The sequence below is a fragment of the Plectropomus leopardus genome, chromosome 3, assembly GCF_008729295.1.
Source record: "Plectropomus leopardus isolate mb chromosome 3, YSFRI_Pleo_2.0, whole genome shotgun sequence".
NCBI classification, from domain to species: domain Eukaryota; kingdom Metazoa; phylum Chordata; class Actinopteri; order Perciformes; family Serranidae; genus Plectropomus; species Plectropomus leopardus.
The window spans coordinates 14,045,762-14,070,487 of NC_056465.1; the positions used below are offsets into that span (position 1 = coordinate 14,045,762).

The 24,726-nt window shown below is 37.6% G+C and overlaps 1 protein-coding gene across 1 annotated transcript; it reads left to right on the plus strand.

Annotated features, from left to right (window-relative positions):
* The first annotated feature begins 877 nt into the window (after positions 1-877).
* On the plus strand, positions 878-4,965 carry ptgs2b (prostaglandin-endoperoxide synthase 2b). Its single transcript, XM_042515562.1, has 10 exons — positions 878-1,011; positions 1,322-1,438; positions 1,532-1,675; positions 1,802-1,945; positions 2,286-2,467; positions 2,564-2,647; positions 2,734-2,980; positions 3,319-3,605; positions 3,700-3,847; positions 4,523-4,965. The coding sequence occupies exons 1-10, from the start codon at positions 951-953 to the stop codon at positions 4,933-4,935; spliced, it is 1,827 nt and encodes a 608-aa protein (XP_042371496.1). The 5' UTR covers positions 878-950; the 3' UTR covers positions 4,936-4,965.
* The last annotated feature ends 19,761 nt before the right edge of the window (positions 4,966-24,726 follow it).

Consider the following 24,726-nt stretch of genomic DNA (forward strand, 5'->3'; position numbering starts at 1 on the left):
GTCTGACAGTTATAATCCAATAAAGTGTCTATTTGTCCCTCAGTGCAGTGTTGCCATAAAGTGTTCTCAATAGGCACTGTTAGGTTAAAAAAAAAAAAATTCTTGGATGTTAAAAAGAGTTCTGCCCCATGAGTCGATGCCAACAGAAAGCCGTGACTCTCCAGGTTTATTAAAGCCTGTCCAATAAACCATAGTATTTTTATTACCTCATTATCTCTGAGAGAAAATACATTACCAGGTATTTTCTTATTAATCATATACAAATACATTACAAATCTTTATTTCTAAATGTTTGGTCCATGTTTTAGACTTGAGATAGATTTTTGTTAAAATCATCATATCATTATTTTGAATTACAGTTGTCCTCTTGTGGAAATGGAGTCTGTATAATGTTCAGGGGAAATTTGTCGTTAATGATTTTAAGGTGGCCATTTCCTTTGGTGCACCAGATGCATTATTAAAAATGTAAAAAGATGAAGAGCATTTCTTTAAAGGCCCGTACTTTACAAAGTGCATAAAATGAAATACAATTTATACGAAAGCTGGAAGACTTTTTGTTTTTTTAACAAAAAACTTTTTTTTGTTTGTTAAATTCGTATTTTTCATTGAAAATCTTTTGGAGAAGAATGAGCAGGAAGGGGGGGTCGGGGAAGCGCTGCCGGTAAAATCAGCTTGGTGCCAAAACACACGATACCATTACTCGAAATTCAGAGAAGTTGTGAAAGAAAAAATATTCAGGTATTACTAGTCGATGAATTCATAACCACTTCTCTGCATCATTCAGTAAAACTATGTATGATACAAAATGACTCCACCCCTCTCCAAGCGTATAAAGGTCGCTCGACGTGCAGATTTGGGCATTCAAACTTTCAGCCTCAGAGCGACACCACAGCGGAGGAGGAGAGAAGAGAGCAGGAAAGAAAAACGAGATCCCACGAAGTCTTTGGAGTATGAACAGACTTACATTTGCGGTTTTCCTCTTGGCACTGGGCTTTCTTGTCTGCGAAGGGGGTGAGTAGAAGAAACAGAATTTCAGATTTCACACCTCAGACATGAGCTGGGACACTTGAAAGATCCGTTCTAGGTGGCTAGAGTTTTGTAATTTAATTTTTGTGTATCTTTATATCAGAAGAAACAGTTAGAAACCAGTCATTATGTTTTGTATGGACAGGAATATTAAAGCCTTTAACACTAAAAAGTTTATTATATTAGGATATAGCACAAATATTCTAGTATTTTAGGATATTTTGAATTTTTTCTTACATATTTGTGTTTGTATCTGACGTAAATTGTAAGTAACAGCCCAACATTGTACCCAAAGGTAACCCATGTTGCTCAGAGCCATGCCAGAACAGGGGCGTTTGCACAGCGCTTGGAGCAGATGAATATGAGTGTGACTGCACACGAACAGGATATCATGGACAAAACTGCACAACACGTAAGTTTAAATGGCACACATGAGGCGGATGTAAAATATGAATGTTTTTGTTCATTCGTTTAATAATTAATTTCTCCTATTTGGCTATCACAGCTGAATTCCTCACCTGGGTCAAATTCTTCCTGAAGCCATCACCCAACACCGTCCACTACCTTCTCACCCACTTCAAGGGCTTCTGGAACATCATCAACAACATCTCATTTCTCAGGGATGCCATCATGAGATATGTACTGACATGTAAGTGTCTGCTGAAGGCAAAATGAGAAGATGGATTGACTTAATAACTCATTGAATAATTTGTACTGCAGCTTGTAGTGAGGTAGCATTTGTTCTAATCACAAAATGCTTTTTTCCCGACTCTAGCCCGATCCCACTTCATTGACAGTCCTCCAACTTTCAATGCGGATTACGGTTACAAAAGCTGGGAAGCCTATTCCAACCTTTCCTACTATACGCGCACCCTCCCCCCTGTTGCAGAGGATTGCCCAACCCCAATGGGAGTAGCAGGTGAGTGCGCTCTCTGTGCCTTTGGAAAACCAGTTTTCTCAGATTCTTGAATACTTCGCAAGAGTGGTTTGGCCTCATTACATCACAGGAAATGCACACATAATAAATGATCCCTTCTGCTGGATTGATTGAGTGGAAATGTGCTGAGGGAACACAGAAATCCTGTCCCGGCAAGCCAAAACTAAAGAACATAAAACCACATTCAACTTAAAAATTTCCTACAAGTCAAAGTAAATCATCGCATTTCTATAACTTTAATGTGTTTCATCCAATTTAAACTCCCTTGGTTCTGCATAATAGTTTTGTATTCTTACTATAATATCTTTCATTGTTTCCTCAGGTAAAAAGGAGCTACCTGATGCTAAGCTTTTGGCTGAGAAGCTTCTCATGAGAAGACAGTTTATCCCCGACCCACAGGGCACCAGCCTGATGTTTGCATTCTTCGCACAGCATTTTACCCACCAGTTCTTTAAATCTGATATGAAGAAAGGACCTGCTTTTACCGTAGCTAAAGGTCATGGGGTAAGCACAGCAGATTTCAATCACATTTTAGTCAGAAAAGAGAAAAACGGATTTGTAAAAGAATAAATGTATTTATAGTATTGTTTTTGCTTTAAGGTGGACCTCAGCCACATTTATGGAGACAACCTGGAAAGGCAACACAAGCTCAGACTCATGAAGGATGGCAAGCTTAAATATCAGGTATGAGAAGACACAGATGGACTGTGTTTCAAACAGCCAAATGTTTCTGACACACAGGTGTCTAACAATTGCTTCCTCTCTTACAGATCCTGGATGGTGAGGTGTATCCCCCAACAGTAAAGGAAGTGGGTGTCGACATGCACTACCCTCCTCATGTTCCAGACTCTCACCGCTTCGCTGTGGGCCATGAGGCGTTTGGCCTGGTCCCTGGTCTGATGATGTATGCCACCATCTGGCTGCGGGAGCACAACCGAGTTTGTGATGTGTTGAAAGAGGTCCACCCCGACTGGGACGATGAGAGACTTTTCCAGACCACACGGCTGATTCTGATTGGTGAGTTTTGTGCATAGTTAATAGATAATTCTATTATACTATTTCATAGATAATTTGTTATCCACTTGTCATAGCATTCATGTAGTTATCGTGGGAGATGTGAAAGGAGGAAGTTGTACTTTTTGTTTCGTCAATCACCAGCCAGCAACCTTGTTGCACAAAGGTTGCTGGCTCTAATGTGAGAAACAGGATTTACTGAAAGATTTGAGAAAGAGGGAATGTTTAGCTTTTCATTTCAGGACTTTAGTGCATGTTGGCCAACCAAGATCCACCAAAAAAGCATAACACATTTTTTTAATATCTTCGTTATATAAAATATCACATATTTTGTCTTGTAGGTGAGACCATCAAGATTGTGATCGAGGACTACGTGCAGCACCTGAGCGGCTATCACTTTAAACTCAAGTTCGACCCCGAGCTGCTGTTCAACCAGCGCTTCCAGTACCAGAACCGCATCGCATCCGAGTTCAACACCCTGTACCACTGGCACCCTCTGATGCCTGATAGCTTCCACATTGAGGAGACAGATTACAACTATAAACAGTTTGTCTTCAACACATCTGTTGTGACCGAGCATGGCATAAACAACCTTGTGGAGTCGTTTACCAAGCAGATTGCTGGACGGGTAAGAACTCTTTGAGCAGCATTAAGATTTAGATTTTAACACCACTGTTCCTTCAAGGCTGATTAACTCACATTGCATTCATTCATTTTTTTAGGTTGCCGGTGGCCGAAATGTCCCAGGACCTATCATGTACGTGGCCATTAAGTCTATTGAAAACAGCAGACAAATGCGCTACCAGGGTCTGAACGCCTACAGGAAACGATTCTCCATGAAGCCCTACTCCTCTTTTGAAGACATGACAGGTGAGACTAAACCTAATGCTTTCAGGTGTAGAGCATGACGTCAAAGAAGATTAGTGAAGAGGTTATTATCAACACAAAGAGAAATGAAATGTTGCCCTGGGCCAAATTATTGCTGCATTATTAATAGTATTGTCATAAACTGATTGCAGGTATTTAAGTGTGAGCTTGAGCAACACGCCAAAAGCCACAGATCTTAAGATCAAAGCTCATGTCACAGATTAGTGATTATTTAAAAAAAAAAAAAGACTCAGCTTTAGGCCCCAGCAGCTTTGGAGGTTAGGAATTTGTTTCCGTGACTCTAAGAAACAGATGTTCATTACAACTTGAGATAATGTAAGCAGATTGTCATCACAGAGAGGAAGACATGAACAGGAGTGAGAGGCCTCCTTCTGCAGAGGAGAAGATTTAAGTTTCATGAGAAAAGAGGATTTGATGTTGGTTAAGAACTAAGTGTGATATATGAGGAGATATATAAGCGTGTGCATTCTTGTAAGATACGTGAAAAAATAAAGACAAAAATCAATATCATCTTTAATCTACTATTTGCTGGTTTTGAATCAGTCAAAACACTGAGCTCATATTTAGACTGACTTAGCTGCAAGCTTTGCAGCTGCTGCATGAGAGAAGCCAGATAGAGACGCTAACTAAAACTATGTCCCCCTTTGTGCTACTCAGGAGAGAAAGAAATGGCCGCGGTGCTTGAGGATTTCTACGGGCACATTGACGCTGTGGAGCTGTACCCAGGTCTGCTGGTGGAGAAACCTAGACCTAACTCTATCTTTGGAGAGACCATGGTGGAGATGGGCGCCCCATTCTCCCTCAAGGGCTTAATGGGAAATCCAATCTGCTCCCCAGAGTACTGGAAGCCGAGCACATTCGGAGGCACCGTGGGCTTCGACATCATCAACACCGCCTCCCTGCAGAAGCTCGTCTGCAATAATGTCCAGGGACCCTGTCCCGTGGCATCCTTTCATGTGCCAGACATTAAAGAGACGGGGTCCATGGTCATCAACTCAAGTACATCACACTCACGCGGGAATGACATCAACCCCACAGTCATTTTGAAAAAAAGGACTACTGAGCTCTAATTTTTTCATTTTATTATTTTTTTCTAAAAGTATTTATTTATTTATTTATTTTGTATTTATTGTTATCTATTTATAACATAACATAAAAAAGTGAAAAACAGTTTTTTATATGTAATTTTGTATATTTTTGTGTACTTATCAAGAACAAAAGTCTGTGGTTGTGTTTATTTATTGAAAGATTATTTGTATTATACAATAAGTTATTGTTACAGTAATGACCTCAGACACTAAAACTTGATACTTGAAGGTTAGTTTACAGTCTTAGCTACATAGTAGTGTACATTACATTCTTGTTACATGTTCCCTGGGATCAGCTAGTACTCTTCCATTTATATTTGATGGATGCAATTGTACGGCTTTCCCAGGACATCGCAGTGATCTGTTTCACAGACAGAGATACATTAGCACAGTTTTGTAATGTTCACAGTGAACTTAATGACTGATCTTGACTCTTTTGATCTAATGTTGCTTACAGTAAACAGCATTCCTATTTCAGTATTGTTTAACTGATTTATTTTTCTACTTCAGTCTATGTTGGCTTGGGTAATTTTAAATGACATTAAGCTGCACTGCTGTTTAGAAATGAATTGTGATTCTATACAAAATGTTTAAAATAATCATGTACTGTAGTGTGTAGTTTTGACAGTTTTGTTTTCAATTGACTTAAAAGGTTGATATTAATAAATGCTGCCAGGATATGGAGCACATTTCTCAGAAATCACTTGAGATTGTTGTCATTTTCACTTTTATTCTCTGATATAAAAGTCTTCTATAGAATCTCTAATTGATGCTACAAGAGCAAACAAGTTTTTTCGTATAAATAAAACATAGAATCCAAGCACTGGATAAATGCAAGCACATAGCAGTTAACAGTAATGCAAATGTGAAAAAGATTCTTCTTCTTGCATTGAAAGTATGGTAATGGAAAGAAACAAATCCAAAATTAATATAAAAAAAAAAAAAACATACACACACATATAGATACACTTTCTACAGTACAGTCTGCTGCTTTTCTGACAATCAGTAACACACTGCTGTAAGATCTCACACAGTCTTTCACATCCCACAAATATTTTTATGTAGGTGTGATGAAAGACTGATACATAAATCAGTTGCACTTATGACTTTTCAAGTTTCTTTTCATTTCTATGCTAACAAATTAGGAGGGCAACACAACATTTTGTCACAAAAATGCAGACCATCCTATTCCAAGGCAGAAGAAAAATGCCTGCAGGTATGGAAGCTGAAGTGTGCCGTAGAAATATTTTATCTACAAAACAGTAATTTATATCCATACAGGAGCAGCAGCTCAACTCCGAGCTCTCTCCGGATTTCTGAGCTCCTTACCCTATCTCAAAGAAACATTAAGTGGAGAAGGCCTATTTGATATAATACAGAGGTATAGTCAGTTATAACCTACTGAATGGCAAAAAGTTATTAGAAAGCCATTTTAAAATCATTTGTAATTACAGTTATAAATCACTATATATACGATTTAAAGGAGTTCTTAGGTATAGCATGTTTAATGATCACTGCAGTACTTTGGCACTAATTATTTTTATAGCTTAATTTATTGTTGTTTATTATTTTTCAATTAGTACTTATTACTTAACAATATTTAGTTGTAATATTGTGTATGCTGGGGCCTCTCTGTGATGAGTTAGCTGTAGTTATGCAGCCTACATTTACTGTGTGTGTAAACATATACTTATCTACAGGTTTTAAAGTGTAACAACTGACAATGTTGCTCAAAAGGAAGTAAGTAAAAGTAAAAGCAGTGATAGATTAACGTAAGTTATCTCCAAATTAAGCATACCGTATTTTTGAGGAGTTTAAATCTTAACCTATATTCCATGAGCTTTCACTTTTCGGCATATCAGTTAAAACATGTAGAAACTTGTCTGGCTCAAGGGGGTCCATATGCCATGAGCCAACATGGCATGATCTCCTAGTTAACAGAGAAACTGTGGTGAGATAAATCAACCAAAGCAGAAAAGATCACATATTTCAAACTAAAAGCTTCCCTTTTCCTTTGCAGGTACTGTATATCTGTTAATTAATTAAAGGAAAGATTCTTATCAGTTCATATTCCTGAGGCAAGGCGTGTTACTAAGTAAAACTAATACTGTACAGCACATTCCCAGCAACAGTTTCTGTGTACTGCTTCTGTTTTGTAATTGCTTTGTGTTGAACTTAAATTACTAACACAACACACGCAACATGGTGTGTTTCAAAGAGGAAGTGCCCAGGCAGAGGCTGCAGTATTATGCACATCCCTAAAACTTTCCATTGCTTGATGTACGTGTTGCCGGGAAAAAGTGCAGAGGGATAAAAATACCGTCTTACTGTATATGAGGTGTTAAGATTAGCATCCAGTCCAAAAGCATCTAGGAATCCCTGCCTCAGCAGTATGGACTGGCAGGGCAACAGAGGAATAAAGTTATTGTTCGAGGGTGCCCATTCCAAATTAAACATTGTGGAAGGGATGTTGACGTGACTGGTGGCACGGAGCATTGAGTCAGGCCGCCAGGCATCATCCCATCTAAACACAGACAATGACAAGAAAAATTTTCTCATCCATTCACACATTTGTCACAACCAATACAGAGAGCACATTTACTGTCTCCCATCAGACTGGACGATTGGAGCTTTAAACACAAAACCACACAAGGAAGCGAGGAAATTACATTAATTAAGTCATGTGCATCAGTTGTCATCTCAACTGAACCCGATGGAAGTTCCTCCACCATCTCATAATCTTTGTCCGGCACTTCAAAAGGCCAGGCGTAGGATTCCCCGTCAGAGGGATTGGCCCAGCACAGCATGAAAATGACCTAATTGTGTGTGCACATTATTTATTTTCCCCATTGTAAGTTGCCCAAGGGTGAGTATTATTATTTCATTGTCAATGTGTGGCATGTTCAGATCCCGGTCTATGAGAATGAGCTGGGGAGCACATCTTGCATTGTGCTGGTGTAATGAGCATGAGCAGGCCGTGGGCCCTGCTGTGGAAGTAGATCAGGAGACATCAGTGTGTGTTTTCCCTCTGACTGCTTCTGGTGCTCTTTGGAACCAGACCTGGTGTACAGGCCGTGATCCTTTACAAGAGTTACGTGCCGCATTGCAGGTGGCTGGAACTGGGGTCAACTGGGAGATGGTGCCAGCCACCTCTGCACGTGAGGCACTGGCACTGATCCACTGGGAGCCAATTGTCACTTACATACAGTGGGCAATTTATTAATTTTCAATGTTCACACACTAATTTTGGCAGAAAGGGGGTTTAAGAACCTGTCCATTCTTGATTAAAAGCTTTGTCATTGTCCACTATTCTTGCTTTAGAGCACTCCGTGTGATACTTCTTTTCTCTGACTGCTGTATTTCATCATGTCTCTCCCCTGTGTGTATCTCACTCACTCGAGTTACAATGCTTATTAGAATGCACAGATTGCTGAGGAGCATCACATGAGTTTATTTAATGCATGCAATTGGCCTATGAGTTTCTTGGTCAGCTAAACCAGTGCAACAAATGCAGCATTGGCTAAAACCATAGAATACAGTTTATGGTTATAACAGAAACACTTTGTCAAAATTCAGTAATTCTCAATAGCTTTTTTACGTTATATGTCTGTTCAGATAGAACAGGGTCTAGGTCCAGACGCAGGGGATGGAGAAAAATTGCAACAACAAAAAAACCCAAAACAGATAGGGATGCATTTCGCTCCTATAACACATCCATGGTTTTGCCTAGAAGGAGAATTTAGGTCTTTAAGGGCGGGCCAGAGCGGCCCGGGCCCGCCCATTTAAAGCCTCTGCCCGCCCAGATAACGTGCAACTTTTCAAACAGGTAGAAAACGGGACTTCTTAAATTAAGAAAGGATGTACAAAAATGATTTAAAACCAAGGGTATTCCAGGTTATCAAGTGAGAGAGCTGCAGCCGCTGAAGACCCTGCGCCTGCAGGAGCTAGCCGAGAAGCTGCAGGTGCTAGCTCAATTTCAGCTTTGAAAAACGTTTTCAGCGATCACCGAAGGAGTATGCTTTATACGCGCAAAGATATTTCAACTCGGTTTTGGAAAGGACTTGACCCAGAAATGCAAGTATGAGTGTAGGACTGTGTGTCCAGGAGATCACATTCAACGGGAAAACGGCGTCTTCAGCTGTATTAGCATCAACAAGGACCAGAGCAGCACTGACTGGGAAGGTGAGTAGACCGTTTTCATTATCTCGTCCCTGCTGTTCATTGCTGTACATCATAGTGTTGTTTCTCTGTATTGTGTGTATTTGTTAGGTCAGCTCGTTGGGCTGGTGTAGGGCCTAAACAAAGCTGTTGTTGTGGTGGTGGTTTTCGGTTTTTACACAATGGTTACTGTTTAATTGTGCCACTTTATGCAGTGTCAATGTCCATGCTGATCAGTTGGTGTTTGTGTGCTTATTTCTGCGCCTTTACGCAGCGCTGCTGGTCATGCTGTTGTGTTGGTTTGTGCGTATTTACGCGCAGCTTGCGTCTTTTACTCAAAGATGTTGATTGTTGGTAATGCTCAGCTGTTTATTTTATCGGTATTTGCGCAATTGTGTGGCATCTTCTTGCAACGAATGCACCTGTTGCTGCTGTTGAGTTTAAAACTTGCATCTGTCGTGATACTTTTGTGCCTTCCGCCATCCCCTTCCCCTCAATCTCCATCTAAATCACATGTCCTCTCTACAGATATGCCCTGACACTCAATTACAGATGTAATTCTGTCTAAAGTTTAGTCATGAAAACTATACATTTGCATTGACCTGCCCTGTATTGCTAAGACCATCTCCCATTCACTCCCAAACATGTTTACTCATAATTCCATGCAGTCACTGACTGGGGCTGTCAATTGAGTTATCAGCTGTTCTATGAGCTGATCACATCTAAACCAATAGCACTCTCACATTGTTAGCCTACAATCTTGTTGCCTTCTGTTTAAATATGGCATGTCTGGACTCCATGGGGGGTTTATCTTGTTGCTGCTCAGTATGAAATCTACCATAGAGTCAAAGTGCCAAGGTCTCTCTGTCAAATCTTAGTCATCACATCATGTGTTAATCATTACACCTGTAATCTGTATTGAACAATTAGATTTACTTCATTCACCTCCTGATTGAAATGTGGATTCTCTAAGAGTATACAGCTTCTCTCAGATGCTTTGGCACAGCTGCTGAAAGATCATCATGATTTTGAAAACAATTTTTAAGTTACATTCTTTAATCTACAGTATATCCTTTTCTTGCTGTTTTTACATAGAATTCTAATGTGATCAATGATCCAATGATCCACTAAGTCAAAAGAGATCTTCAGCTATTTAGCACTGCACTCCTAAAAACATAAAGATCATAATCAATTCAGCAGAGCCAGAGATATTGTCTTTTTTGTTTGTCTTTTTTTTATTTAATGCATTCTTCTTGCTTGTCAAAACCTGTGCCCTACATTGCCCTCAACGAAACTCAACTGCCAAAAATTTGGTGCGGAGATTTGGGCGTGTCGTGCTTGTAATCACGGTGTAAAATCAGTGGAGTTCTCCTTTGAGAGGGAAGAACAGGGTCTCTGGACTTGGGCATTTTTTAAATTATCATTTGGTTTATAAAACATCAAAAAAATGTGAAAATGCCCATTTGTTACTTCCTAGAGCCCAAGGCAAGACTGTCAAAAATAACTGGCTTACCAAATTAACAGTCCAAAACCAAATATTCCGTTTACAATAACATATTAAGGAGACAATGCTTACATTGGAGAATCTGATATTGGAAAATATTTGGTGTTTTTGCCATATCATTGTCTGCTGATTGACCAATCAGTTGATCAACTAATCATTTTAGGTTTATGTGAGTTAAATCTTTTGAATCAGTGGCGGCCCACACACAGGCTCGTGCAAGGCCCTGTGTTTTGCCACTGAGGGCAACTCCACTGCCAGGGGGGAGATCTCTATTTGTCATTGTCAATGATGTCACTTTCAAAATGACGGTAGTTTCGCTAGACTCTTGGCACACTCACACTAATAACATTTTTTTCATACTGTCAGGAGCGTGTGATAGTTTAGGTCATAGTGGCTGTTGTGAGGAAAAGCCTTGGGCGCATAAGATCCAGTCGGGCGGGATTTATATTAAAACCCACAGTTATCTCTTTGGTGTCTGAGTGTATTTATGTCAAACAGAAAAGTTCATCTGTGGTATCAATCACTGCTCTAACTGTGAACCTGGTCATTAACAAAATCCTGTGATGGGAAGGAGGATAAGTCAGAAAGCCAGGATTTAACAGTCGAGCAACTGAGGTGAATCAATGGGATATAAAATAACACACTACAAGGAAGAAAGGGAAGGGCAAGAGATTAAAAAAAAAAAAAAAAACGAATCCACACACAATGAAACCTTGTGCAAGTCACAGGAAGAGGAGACCTGATGATTCATCTTAATTTTCCTGTGTGTTTACACCCATTTGTTTTTGGCTTTCTCCAGATGACATACCTAGCAATGTGAGGTGAAAATGATATCATACTGAATCTGATCTACCAACAGTAAATCATGAAAATGTACCACTAATTCTAACTTCAAATTACTGTAAAGCCTTTGGTCAAGGGCAGTTGAGGTTAATCCTTATTTTATTTTAATTTTTAATTTTATTTATTTAAAAGGGACCATGCACCGTTTAAAACATTAATGTTACCATTTGATGCACCATACCAGATTATAGTTTAGGTAATTCGCATCTGCAGTCCCTTGGCAGGTCAGAACAAATACACAGCACAATGACATGACAATACAACGTTGTACAAGAGGAAGGAAAAAAAAGACGCACACAAGACAAATAATACACACAATAGCACATAGGGTAAAGTGATACAAAAAAGAAGACAGACAATGCAGCATAAACCACACAAAAAGCACATCAGTTACAAAAACACGCTAAAAAGCCTTATACAACAGCACATCACCACTGAATGCTTGTCAAATAAACAAGTTTAAATGTCCAGAGTTCAAAGTCAGTGAGTGCAGAGCTGAGCAGCTTTTAACCATCTTTTCAAGGTGGTTTTGAAAGTCCTGATAGAGCTGCAGCTCCTCACATCGTCAGGCAGTGTTCCACTGATATGTAGATTTTACAGAAAAAGCTCATTGCCCAAAAGCAGTGTGAGGAAATGGTATGTTACAGTCCCATACAGAGGCTAATCTAGAGGATCTAATAGAACTTACTGAGCAAGTATACACAAAGTCACATACTGGAGGAGGGGCCAAACCATTCAAAATTTTATAAACCAGGCAGAAATCTGAAAATAATCTAAAATTCTTAAAGTTCAGTAAATTGTATTTCTCCAATATCCTACAATGATTATAGTGCAGGGGCTTTTTGTCCAAGGTTATAAGGTTTGTTTGTACAGGGACTCAGGGGGTTGCACGGCTGTTTTGCCAGCCTGCCCCCAATGTAATACAGTACGACATGTGTGAGAGGATCATAGCATGGTTAAACACCTTAGCAGCATCCAGAGAGAGACAGTTATTGGTGAACAAGGGAGCACTGATAGTGTTTTTTTTGGGGTTTTTTTTAAAAACCCAAAGCTGGTTCTACTGCCTTTACTCTTGCCAAGGTCTGCCCCTCATCATGCCTCTGTGACTTTTGGCAGGGAGGAATGCCTGGCACCCGATTGTTTCCATTTCTGATCAACGTGAACATCACAGGGGTGTCTATGAGACAGAAACTACAGTTTCTCTATAACAGAACCTTTTAAGGTCACACAGAGGGTAAGAAGCCTTCTTTATCTACAACACTGTCACAGGATGACATAAAAACAACATAAAGCCATAAAAGCAGCTGTTAAATCACACAATCATGCTGTCATATCATTTCATCGACACATACTGATTGCACACACTTAGTCATCTATGAGACGCACAGCACAGACACATCACTGTTATACATCATACAAGGCCATTAGAGGGCCTAAAGAAGCAGACACCTTGATGACATCACATACCAAAGATGTTAGAGATGATCTTTGTTCATCTAACTTCGCTCTGGGACCCATACTTCCCCTGATAAGAATCAATTACTGAAACCTTAAACACTTGAATTTTAAAGTATTGTACCTACAGCGTGAGTAGTGGTTTTGTGACATCAGAGGTTCCCTTTTTTCAAGTCTTTTTTAAAATAAGTAGGGTTTTGGTTGATTTAGCCATTCTTACCATCCATACTGACAGCAAAGGGATCTCCTAAATAAATTCTAATTTTAGTGATGGATAACAAAATCCCTGTTCTGTGAAAAAAGCACTGTGATGTTCAACTGAATCTGAGTCCAGCTTAGACAACTTCAGCAGTCCAACTTAGCCAACTCAAGTAGGTATCTTCTAAAGTTACCATTTTTTAAGCACAAAATTCCATTTTTTTTTTTTTTGACAGACAGTGTTTCCTTGCTGAGCCATGGCAGACAGGTAGTAAAAGGGCATTCGGTACTAACAAGACTGTCACTTTAAAATATATCCACTTGATTTATCTTACTCAGATTGCTGAAGCTATGGCTGAATTATTTTTTGCATCAGAAGAGCACCGTGGACTTTGTTCCCCGTCACTGGTAAAGAAACAATCTCCAAACAAATTGGAACGTAGGGACATAAGGCACAATTAAAGCAACCAATAATGCTTTATATGGGCATGCGAATACTGCATTAAGAACAACTAAGATGAATCATCCACCACACTTGAAACTGGTGAGTTTGTTTTTATAAAAAGCAATCTACACATCATGTTATGAAAGCACAGTCCTGGTTTACTCAAACAGACTTTTTTAGAGCATCAGAAAACAGCAATTACTCAGAGGTGGTTCTTGTCTGGTTATCATATACAGTATTTTAAAAATAAGTTGGACTTTTTGTGAGATGCTCTTTTTTTGCAGAGTTAAATTAGAAGATTTATGCTGCCATTTTCATTTTCGTCTGTTGTATGCAAAATCAAATTTGACATTATTGGAATAAACAGATTTATGGGCAAATAGAAATGTCCCAAAATGTTGAACCGTTCCAACCAGCCTTTCAAGTTATTAATAACAGGTTTTATGAGTAAAACACAAAATACGGTAATTAAAAGTGACAATCATGATGCACTGGTATACCAACAAGCATATTAAATAAAGATGCTGTGCCACGTACAACCATATGGTTAAAAAAAAAAAGTTGTGCACACAACTCCAAAATTTTGAACACCGGCCTTAACAGATAAATTTACATGTTTAATGCGGGCAAAACAAACAAAAACAAAAACAAATACAACTAGACACATTTCTGCTTTAAAGCCATCACAAGCATCAGTTATCATCATCATATCATGGGGGCTTTGGAGCTAAAGCGTGCCTATTTCTGTCTGTTTTGCCGACATTAGATAAGTAATAAGTGTTATTTAACTGTGAGTGCCGGTTGTTTTTGTACCACATACATCCGACAAACTAAGTTGAAATACTTCTTCCAATGTAATGCTTGCAATATGTGAGGACCGAAAAGGAGAATTTTTTATTTTTTATTGTTAAATACAGTATATTTATGAGCCTCAAAACATGCACACAGTGTAAGAGAAAGTTTGAATCCAGAATTTTCAGTTTTCCCATAATAATATTGCATCATTTCTTTTACAGGGACCCCATCTGTTTCCACTGAAGACTGACAATAAGGACTTCCGTTCTGTTTTCAGCAGAAATTATGCAATGTAACAACTGCGTACACACGCACGCACACACACACACACACACATAAGCAAGCAAGCAAACAAAAGATGTGTATGCACTGTAAACTATGTAAACCTACTATATATACTAAATAATGTATTTATTTATTCATTCACAAATATAATATGTATATATCTGCATAAGAAAAGAAGACAAAAAGATAAAGAATCCCTCTCACATGCACACGCATCCAAAGCACATTTATTTATGCTACCTTTGTCACTTGTCACTGTCTGGCTTCCTGTCACAAGTAGACTTAGGTATCAGTCTTGCTCCCTTTCACACACATATGTCTGGTGACTAACAGGCCGTTACAATTGACTTGCGAAGTGTCAGTTATTTGACCTGGTGTGTTGAAAACGTTCCCATGTTAGTAATAGGGTGTCTCAAACTCTCATACCTTGGCACACCTTGCATATCTGTCACATCTATTTGCTCGCTAATTCTTCTCTGCGTTCCACATTTCTATTAGTGAAATGAGTAAACATGTCCACTTAATTCTTTGACACCTTACACAACTGGAAGCAGATGATACAGGTGCAATTGAAGCAGCCATACATTTTAAAAACAATCATATAATTAAATGTCTGCAATCACTACAGATTAAAAACATTACCAATTTATAATGACAGCTATGAGATTCACATTTGTACCAGTTCAACAGATGTGCCCCTGGCTATAAAAATCTTCCAGTACTTTTCCCTTTCAAAGAATAAAACACATGTTTCTCATTTCATCTCTCCCAGGACGTTGAAAAAAATTGACATGACATGGCGTGTTTGTGTTTGTTGGAAAGCTCATGAATCAGACTCCACAGGGATCTGGCACTTGGCAGGACAGCCACAGAACACCTAGAGACTGATTGGGAGCACATTCAGCAAAGCAATGCTTAATCTGTCTTCAGAATCAGCATGTATTTTTAAAGTTGGATGTGCGTTACATTTGTGGACATCTAGCAGTCCTCTTAGTCACATTCAGAGCAGCTTTTCAGGCTCTCTTTAGAAATGTTCTTCAGTGGAAACAAAGTCTTTAAACAAAGGAATGCTTGTTGTAAGAAAATCTGTTAATGTTCAGTTTTTAAATACTTTATTTAGCTTAAGAGGAAAGAGATTATTTTAAATCCACTAAATAACACATCGTTTTTCAGATCATCAGATGAATCAATCAAGATTATTTGGAGATGCATGGTTTTCACAGGACAGGGAAAGCATGAAAATTTGATATCTGAAAAGCAACTAAAGCTGCCAGACAAATATCGTGGAGCACTAGTGTAAAGTTGCATAAAATGGGAATACTGAAATACCTTGAATTTGTATTTACATAAGTGATTGTGCTTAGTCACTGATAACGTTCGTACGTGGACTCACATCCTTTCATTTAAACAACTCTTAAATGTTAACTAGTGAGTAACATTCTTCCATTGAAAACACAGTGAAACTCAAAAAAAATTCTCATTTAACAAGAAACTTACTGTAGTCATCAAAGCCATTGTATTTCTTGTTTAGCAAGGCTTATCATCAGTGAATCGACTGTAACATTAGATGCCAGAGAGTTAATAGCATTTCTTCATGCAAATTATAAACCAGTCAGAGGAATGACATCTGAGAATACTGTTGTAGTTTGGTATAAAAGCAAACAATGGTTAGGGAAGATCATGGTATATGTTGATACAGCAAAAGTCTGCAGTGACTTGAACATGTCACTCAAAAAAAAAACAAAAAACATCTGAACAAAGTTCAAAGTTTAAATATGACAATTCAGGAACAGAATTTTGTGAAATATTAACATAATTTTTTTGTGAAATTAGATATGTCAAAAAATGTCTCTGGGTTGAATTTTTTTATGATTTGGATCAGGGCGCTCCCGCTGCTCACCTTTTTCTTTCCATGCCTGCTATTCACTTTCAAGTGAGAAACTTGAGTACATTTTTGTCTTTTAAATCATCCATTTGTTCTGACTTGTAATTGGGTGCCAGTTTGAATTGCTTGAAATCACAAATACAAAACCTCTTGCAGTGTAGTTAACAGTACAAAAACTAAACTTTTTAAACCTGACTGTTGAGGGCCAAGGAAATGTGTGGGAATTTTTCTTTTTTTTCTTTACCTTTCCTCGTTTCTATTTATTTGTCATGCTCACTGACTCTTTTGCCAAACACTTGACATTAAACTATTTAAACTACTTCTGATGAACTATGATCAGTTGTTAACATTAAGTTTTAGATCCCTGACTCATGTGACCTCTTTGAAATGTCTCCATTGGATGTGTAAGTGCTGCATTCAAAATGTTAATTAAGTAAAAGTATGTAAGTATTTTCAGCAAAATGTTCTCAAAGTATCAAAAAGTAAAAGTAAGTAATGCAGCAAAATGTTCTCAAAGTATCAAAAAGTAAAAGTAAGTAATGCAGCAAAATGTCCAGTGTCAAGCTAGAGCTTATTTAAGCCATTTTACATATTGTTTTATTTTAAATTTATACATATGATTTGAGTCATTTTATAATTTTACAGCATAATTTTAGGGTTTTTTTTATAAGCTTTTTATAATGCTTTGTTCTATTTTGTAAACCCTAACCAATAACTCCACCTCAGATATATGTATAATGGTGTTTACAGCACAATATTTGTGATACTTTTTCCACCAATGGGAATGTTGTTGTAATGACGGATAATTTTGAGGGGAATTCTGTGTCATGAGCTTCTACTGTCTTTATGACGCAACTAGAGAAAACATATCAAATCAAACAAAAAAGAAGACATGGTGGGTTCAGTGTTGATGATGGCTCAGCTGTATACACTGATTGACTGCATTTCAGATAGCAGTTAGTTTTCATGATGTCAGAAGATATCACAAAATTATACCATCCCCTTGTGATAGCAATCCAAACATGGTGAATTAGGAATATAAAACAAGGAAATCACAGAACTCACTTTCATATAAGAGTTTAATTCCAAATGAGATGTAAAAATCACAAATTTACACTCAAACAAACTGTGCAACTGCCTAACAAATAAACACTTTGCTGTTAGCTATTTCAGACACCAAAAAAATAATATTTTCCAATTTTTTATCTAAAAGGATTGTTTTGCTGCATGGAAAATTTAGAGTTTAGATGATGAACTCCATAGACAACTGCTGGGTGGTTGCAACAAAAATGCTATTGGAAGACACCTGTTTGAGGTTTTCCTAAAAAAATAAGCTTTAGGTGCAACAGAAACAGGAAAACTGAGACAGTAACAATAAGACAGTCTGGATGGACATGACCCAACATGATAACCAAGGTTTCCACGCCACAAATAGCTATAGGTTTAGTGTCTTTCGCCAGTAGTCTGGATATTGTCTTTCACAAGGACTCTACCTGTGACATTCCACAAGCAGAGGCTGCTGCCAAAGTTTCCATGACATGTGCAATCTTTGAACTGTGCTGTTGTGTCAACAGCCAGGTGAGAGGCGACAAAGAACTCCAAGCACGTCATTACTGCAGAAATATACTTCCTCGTGTTACCTTGGATTATAATTGACGAATGTGTCGATGTTGTCATGCAACCATTTGAATGTAACTCACACTGGGGTAAAGTAACAGAAGCCCGTCAAAGTTGGGTATGTCCTTCGATTAAAATAGAAGATTTACAAAAATAGAGGCACCACAATGTCATACCGGTGACATAACAGAGCACAATGTTGCAAACAAAAACAAACTGATTAGAAAATATTTCAACAACTCCTCCAACTCATAAGACCACTGTTCCTGCCCTCGAATACAAACCACAGAGGTATTTCCTAAGCCCACCTACCGGTTAGGTAAGAGAATAGGTTTGTCTTAAAATAAGTATTTTTTATAGCGTATAATGTGACATACATCTCATGCATCATGTAAGTTAACAAAACTCAACGTTAACTTGGGTTTTACACTGGACACAAACGGCTGTCTCCTGGATGAAAGTCCTGTTTGTTTGTGTAAATCCTGCATTTGGTAAGGTGTATGTGGGATCAACTTAAATTTAAACTATAGTGCCCATGTTCACGATAATGAGAAAACATGTCACCTTGTAGAAAGTGTTGCTCACTATTGTATCTTAATAGTTTTTGGACAGCAATGGAGCTGTGCAGCACATAGGAATAAGATGTATTAAGCACAGACAATAATCGCTAGTTGGACCAGTTCATTGTTGGTTTCTATCTTTTTATACATTACGTTGATAATAAGAAAAATAGTAAATATTGCTAGCTAAGGATAAATCTTATTGCATTTTTTTAAAAAAAAATGCTATTGTGGCCAAATGTAACCACACAAAAAAACTAACACAGTATCATATACATAACAGACAAAATATCTTAAACATCTCTTGGATCCTCTGACATGTGGGTGTATTTTTGTAGTCTTACTTAAGTTTTGTTTATGTTTTGAGACAACTACAGTGATTTCGAAAGGAATTTATCATGTTTGAGTCAATGACATAATGCTTAAGAAAACATATAGGAAATTCTAAGCAGCTGTTTGCACACTTACTGTGGATGAGTCATCGTGAGCTAGAGACTGCATGTTAACGCATTTAGTCTGAAGAGGGATTGAAGGTGAACGTGTGAGACATGCAGAAGGGGAGTGGTGGGCGTGGGGATATGAGGAAGAAGTGAACCTGAGACAGGAAAACAGAGTTACAGATGTTTCATCTGGTATCGGGACTCCCAGGCTTCTCAAAATTGCAGTCAGGTGACATGCAGGCGGACCACTCTCACAGCTTGCTGGTCTGTAAGCCACTCTGAGGTGCTTACTCCATTTAACAAGCACAGAAATACTTGTGAAAAATGATGCAGTGACACATGAAACCATATTCTGTATTTATCATAACTTTGCATTTAATCTATTGATTCAGTACATTTTAGTATTTGTAGCTTGTATTCCGAAACACGCAGGAGTGTGTTTCTAAGGTTCATAATGACCAAGCTGTAGAAATAAAGGCATCTTAACATTTTAAGAGAGTTCCTTGGAGTTTTCTTTCTGATTTGTTTAAAAATATACTTGTCGACTATATTTTGTTTTACAATATTCTCCCCGCTTTTTGTATGTATAGAAAATATTTTATAAATGGAAGTTTATCTGACCCTAAATTTTAACATACATAACTGATTCTGTCTGTCTAAGGTTTGCTTTAATACCATTATATCTTCAGTAATGTCTGGAAAACTCTGTTAAAAGAAAACAAGTTAACTCTTGTTTTTACAGCATATCAACTTTTTAAATCATATTTTATCTTTTAGCTTTTCCTTGATCTTATCTGCTCCATTGTTTTACCTCCATGCTCCGTGTGAAATGATTTGCTCCAGTTATCTTTTTATCTCTATTTTTAATCTCTAAATCTTTATTTGCTCACTTGCTTATTAATGTATAAATAGATTTCAATAGCACTCTATTAAGTTGTTGACTTATAACATCTCCTGCATGTGAAGTTCCCATTAGTGACTGCCTGCCAGTGTCTTGAGATAAGATTAGGATATTTATGTTGATTATTGACCCAAAATCCCAGCATCATGCCGAGAACATAATTTCCTCTGTCACACACATACCTGCTGCATTTTGCTCACTGACTGTGATTGCAGCACTTCTGGTTTGCTCTGTGCTCCTGCAGCTCCTCCCAGTGGCAGCTCAGATATCATGTTTAACACAGTGCGATGTTTTTAAACTGTGCGTCACTTTTTCCCCTCTGAACTTGAAACAGTGAAGAGAGGCCTCTCAGTTGAAAACAGAAACAACCAGCATTACTGTGGGATGACTAATATTTATGAATGGGCCCGATAGTGGCAACAGTGGCGTTGTAGAGGAGGTGGGTAACTGCTGCCTCGTCACTCGCTCCCTCTCTTACGCACTATTCTCACTGAACCAGCTTCAGATATTGCACAATACATACACACACATTTACACACAGAAATACGCAGACAGAATGAATCAGGGGTCTTTGTGGAGATATTGGACTACCAAACCACAAATTATTCTAAATAATGAAACACACATTTTCCTGTGTCCGATGACTTTCTCTGATTCCCTGATCATCATCAGCATCATGCATATCCATGATGCTGATGATGATCAGGGAAAACTACTGACCAACAGAATTAGCTCCTATAGTCCACAAATATACTTTATATTGTATAATATACACAAGAATGTCGTTGGAATAACACATATAAGATGGACAGGAAAAAGTTAACAGGTGTCTTTTGAATATACAACAGAGATTGATAAATTAAAACATTCATCACTATTCCTTGCAAAATTATTAATGGCAAGAAAGTTCCACAGTTACTGACACCTCGAGTGTGCAGAGAATATGGAGTTACAGAGTTGCGTGTTTCAAATTTCTGCCCCCAATATACTTTTCATTGTCTTCTGTTGTATCTACCTGGGGCTATAGCTGATGATTGATTCATCATCTATTGTTGTGTGGTCAATGAAACAGGAAAAAAATCCTATCAAATGTTCCCAGAGACAGAATGAGGTCTTCAAATTTCTTGTTTTGTTGGACAAAAAGATATTCAGCTTTACTATCCTATGAGACAAAGAAAATCAGCAAAACGTTACATATGAAAAACTAGAAACACAAGTTTTATTTAATGTTTATTTAAACATTAGAATTATTTTTAAAAAATGTTGCAGATAAATATTTGCTCTATAGCCACCAAAAATCTGTTTTGTCACAATAATTATCTTGTATGTAAAGTATGTAAAACAATTTAATTTAAAACCCGCTTGGAACTAAACTCTGCAAACATCTCTATGAAAAGACTGCAAATAAAGAATTCAAATACTTTAGGTATGGATGTTGTTGTTCAGACCAAAAGAGATTATTTTGGAAAATGTGTATTTTTCTCTCTTTGTTGCTTTTTGGTCCTTTTCCTAACTACATTATAGTCTGTCTTCTTTTCAAATGTGTTTAAATAATAACAATTAGACTTCTAAGACTCATCAGATCAGACCCATCAAACCGTGTTTCAAAACTGTTTATATCAAGTATCTTCACAAAAGGAATAAATAGATGAAATTAAATATGCGCAGATAGCTTTTACTCTCACAGCATTTCAATCTCACTTGATAAATTGACTGGAAATGTAATTAATTTTATCATAAATAATTGTAGAGGGTTTTCCTTTAGCACAACAGGAAAGGAAATATTTAGCTCCACAAAAGAAACAGTATTGATTAATTTCTCATAGAAGGACATGTCTGTCGTTTTGATCTTTTGTCATTTTGCCTCGACTTTGTCTGCAGGACATTCGTGCCATTTCACATGCAGGGAGAGCATTTAGGAAAGAAAAACTTTTGCCCACGATGAATCACCAAAGACACATTATTTTCTAATTTTCTCCACAAGATGAGACGAGTGTCCGTGCATTTCCAGTGCTCACATCAGACACTGGGTAGACACACACACGCATAGAGACATAACATTCATACAAAAAACATCCTTTTCTGTGTGAAACCATATGGGCCTATCATGCCATTGATTCATCTTCGTCTCCATTGCTTGTTTCAGTTTATTCATTTTAAACTGGTCCCCAATCTATCTGCAATGCACTTCATCACAAGTTCTAACTGTTTGCTTCAGTCTTAACAGTCTGCACTCAGTGATTTAGCAGCAGAGTTAAGCATGTCAATGTTTAGTCCATCCATTTTGTAACACTTTTAAAGGGTTGTTTCACACATTTTTACCTCTAGTGGTAACTCGCCATGCAGGTAGTTTTGGTTTAATCTGAACAGGTTTTGAGATTCCTGAGACTGAGAATTCTCCCCCCACCTTACTCAGTTCAGTGGGTAACTGGAATTTGATGTGTGGTGTTAAAAACATTTGAAAAATAACATTTACAACAACTACTTCTCACAAGAAATCTTGTTATACTTTTTAAATTTATTCTTTCTTATCCATAACCATGGGGTCATAAGTAATAAAAATAAAGGGAAGGTGGGTACTAGCATTGGGTGTTGTCAGTCTCCTGAAATGTGGAAATGTAAAAAAAAAAAAACGCCTCTTTTTCCAAGAAAATCCATCCACCTAGCAGGTATGGCATATCAAGATGCTGATTAAACAGCATGATTACTAAACACGTGTGTTTTGGGATGGTCACAATAGAAGGCAACTTTAAAATGATCAGTTTGATCACACAGCACAATGGTGCAGATGTGACAGAGAGAGAGAGAGAGAGAAGTGCTCACTGACAGACTTTAGCAAATTTGTGTCCAAAATTTAAGAGAAATCTATCTATTGAATGCCTTAGTTGTTAAACTTGAACTAGTGAAAAGTGGGACCAAAAACAAAAGTGTTTAAATTTTTGTTCAGTATTGTAAAGACCAAAGACGGATATGCTGGCACATCTTGTTTCCATTTTTATGAGATTGTATTCAATTATGGAGTGTATATTCATTGTATGAGCACATTCAGCCTTCTTTGTGCTATATCATTTGCCAAACTAGTTACATTTAGATTAAGTAAAATCTGAATGAAAGGAGAAATATTAATCACAAAATTGTTTAACTAGTTTTTTTTAAACATATCCATATTGTATGTATTAGTTACATTTTAAAATACTGTGGGCACCACAACCAAAAGTCCCCTCCATTAAAATCATCTGAGATTCTGGCCTAATAAACAATTTTTCCATGGGTGAATTGACCCTTTAATAGGTTTGGAGTTAATTAGAGAAAATCAAAGAAGCTGCCAGGTATGCTGTCCCCACACGCCTGCCAGAGCCTGCTGAGAGGACGGGAAAGGGAGGGAAAGAGGAAGAATCCAACTGATTACTGTAAATATAGGGCAGAGAGTGTACCAAAGTCATGCTGTAAGGAAAAAAATGTGTGGAGGTGGAGAATTCAGAGAACCCATTTTCACATCTGTGCACACCTGGCTGCAGGAAGGGGCGTGGAAATTCATAGAAGACAAATTGTGAAACTAGCTTTTCCCCAGAAGAATTCAAACTAAGATCTTTTCTTTCACCAACCTATGTCTCCTAAACATAACTGAGCTCAATTTAACTTTAATATGAGTTTTAGACCTTTTTCTTATACTTCTTAAATTCCACACCTGAGATATAGCCTTCCTCTTATCAAAGCCCGATCCTAATTTAAGATCTTAAAATGCTCTTTTTTTTCCTCACTGCGCTGATCTGCCTTTTTGAGACCTTGCAGTTGCATGTGCTCTCACCGGTTTTATAGTTAACCCCGTTCTCGTAAAAGTACAAGTTTTTTCTCATAAAATTACCACCTATTCTCTTAATATTACGACTTTATTCTCATAAAATCACGACTTTTGTCTTGTTAAATTACTACTCTATTCTCGTAATATTACAGCTTCATTCTCATAAAATCACAACTTTTTTTCTTGTAAAACTACAACTTTATTCACATAATATCACAAATTCTCAAAATTAAGACTTTATTCTTGTATTATCATGACTTTATTCTCGAAATCTAACTTTTCCTTTTCATTAACATGGCCCTAACCCTCCATTGTACTAATGAGAAAGGAAAATTAGGAGGATTCCAAGCGTCCATGGCTCACAAGAGCCCTAAAAAATATGAGAACATTAAGAAAAAAAATCAGTATACAATTATTAACCTATCATCATTAACAGTAGATTTTACCAAGACTGTGATAACTAATACTCACAGTTTCTTTTTCCTTCCTTGTTTTGGGCAACAACAAAAATCTCCTCCCCCCTCCGCATGAAATGGTTTGGTCCACCAAGTGGAGTATCCATCTCTAAAAGAAAAATCTGGGTACCAAAAAAAAAAAAATAAGACAGGAGAGAGAAAAGAAAGGGTGACAGTATTTCACCCAGTTTTTCACAAAGTCACCATGAGTGGTGGAAATGAACCCGTTTAGTCCACTGTAGAATAAGCTAGTTTCGCTCCCCTAACATTAGCTAATATGTTCACATCAAATTCTCTTTTGATATACTTTGCTCGTCTTTTAAGCGTCATTTAATAAATATAGCCACACCTTTTGCAAAGTATTCCTACTAATTTAGTTGTCCTTGTCTCTCCTTAGTATCAGGCCAAAGTACAGATGCAGCTTCATCCT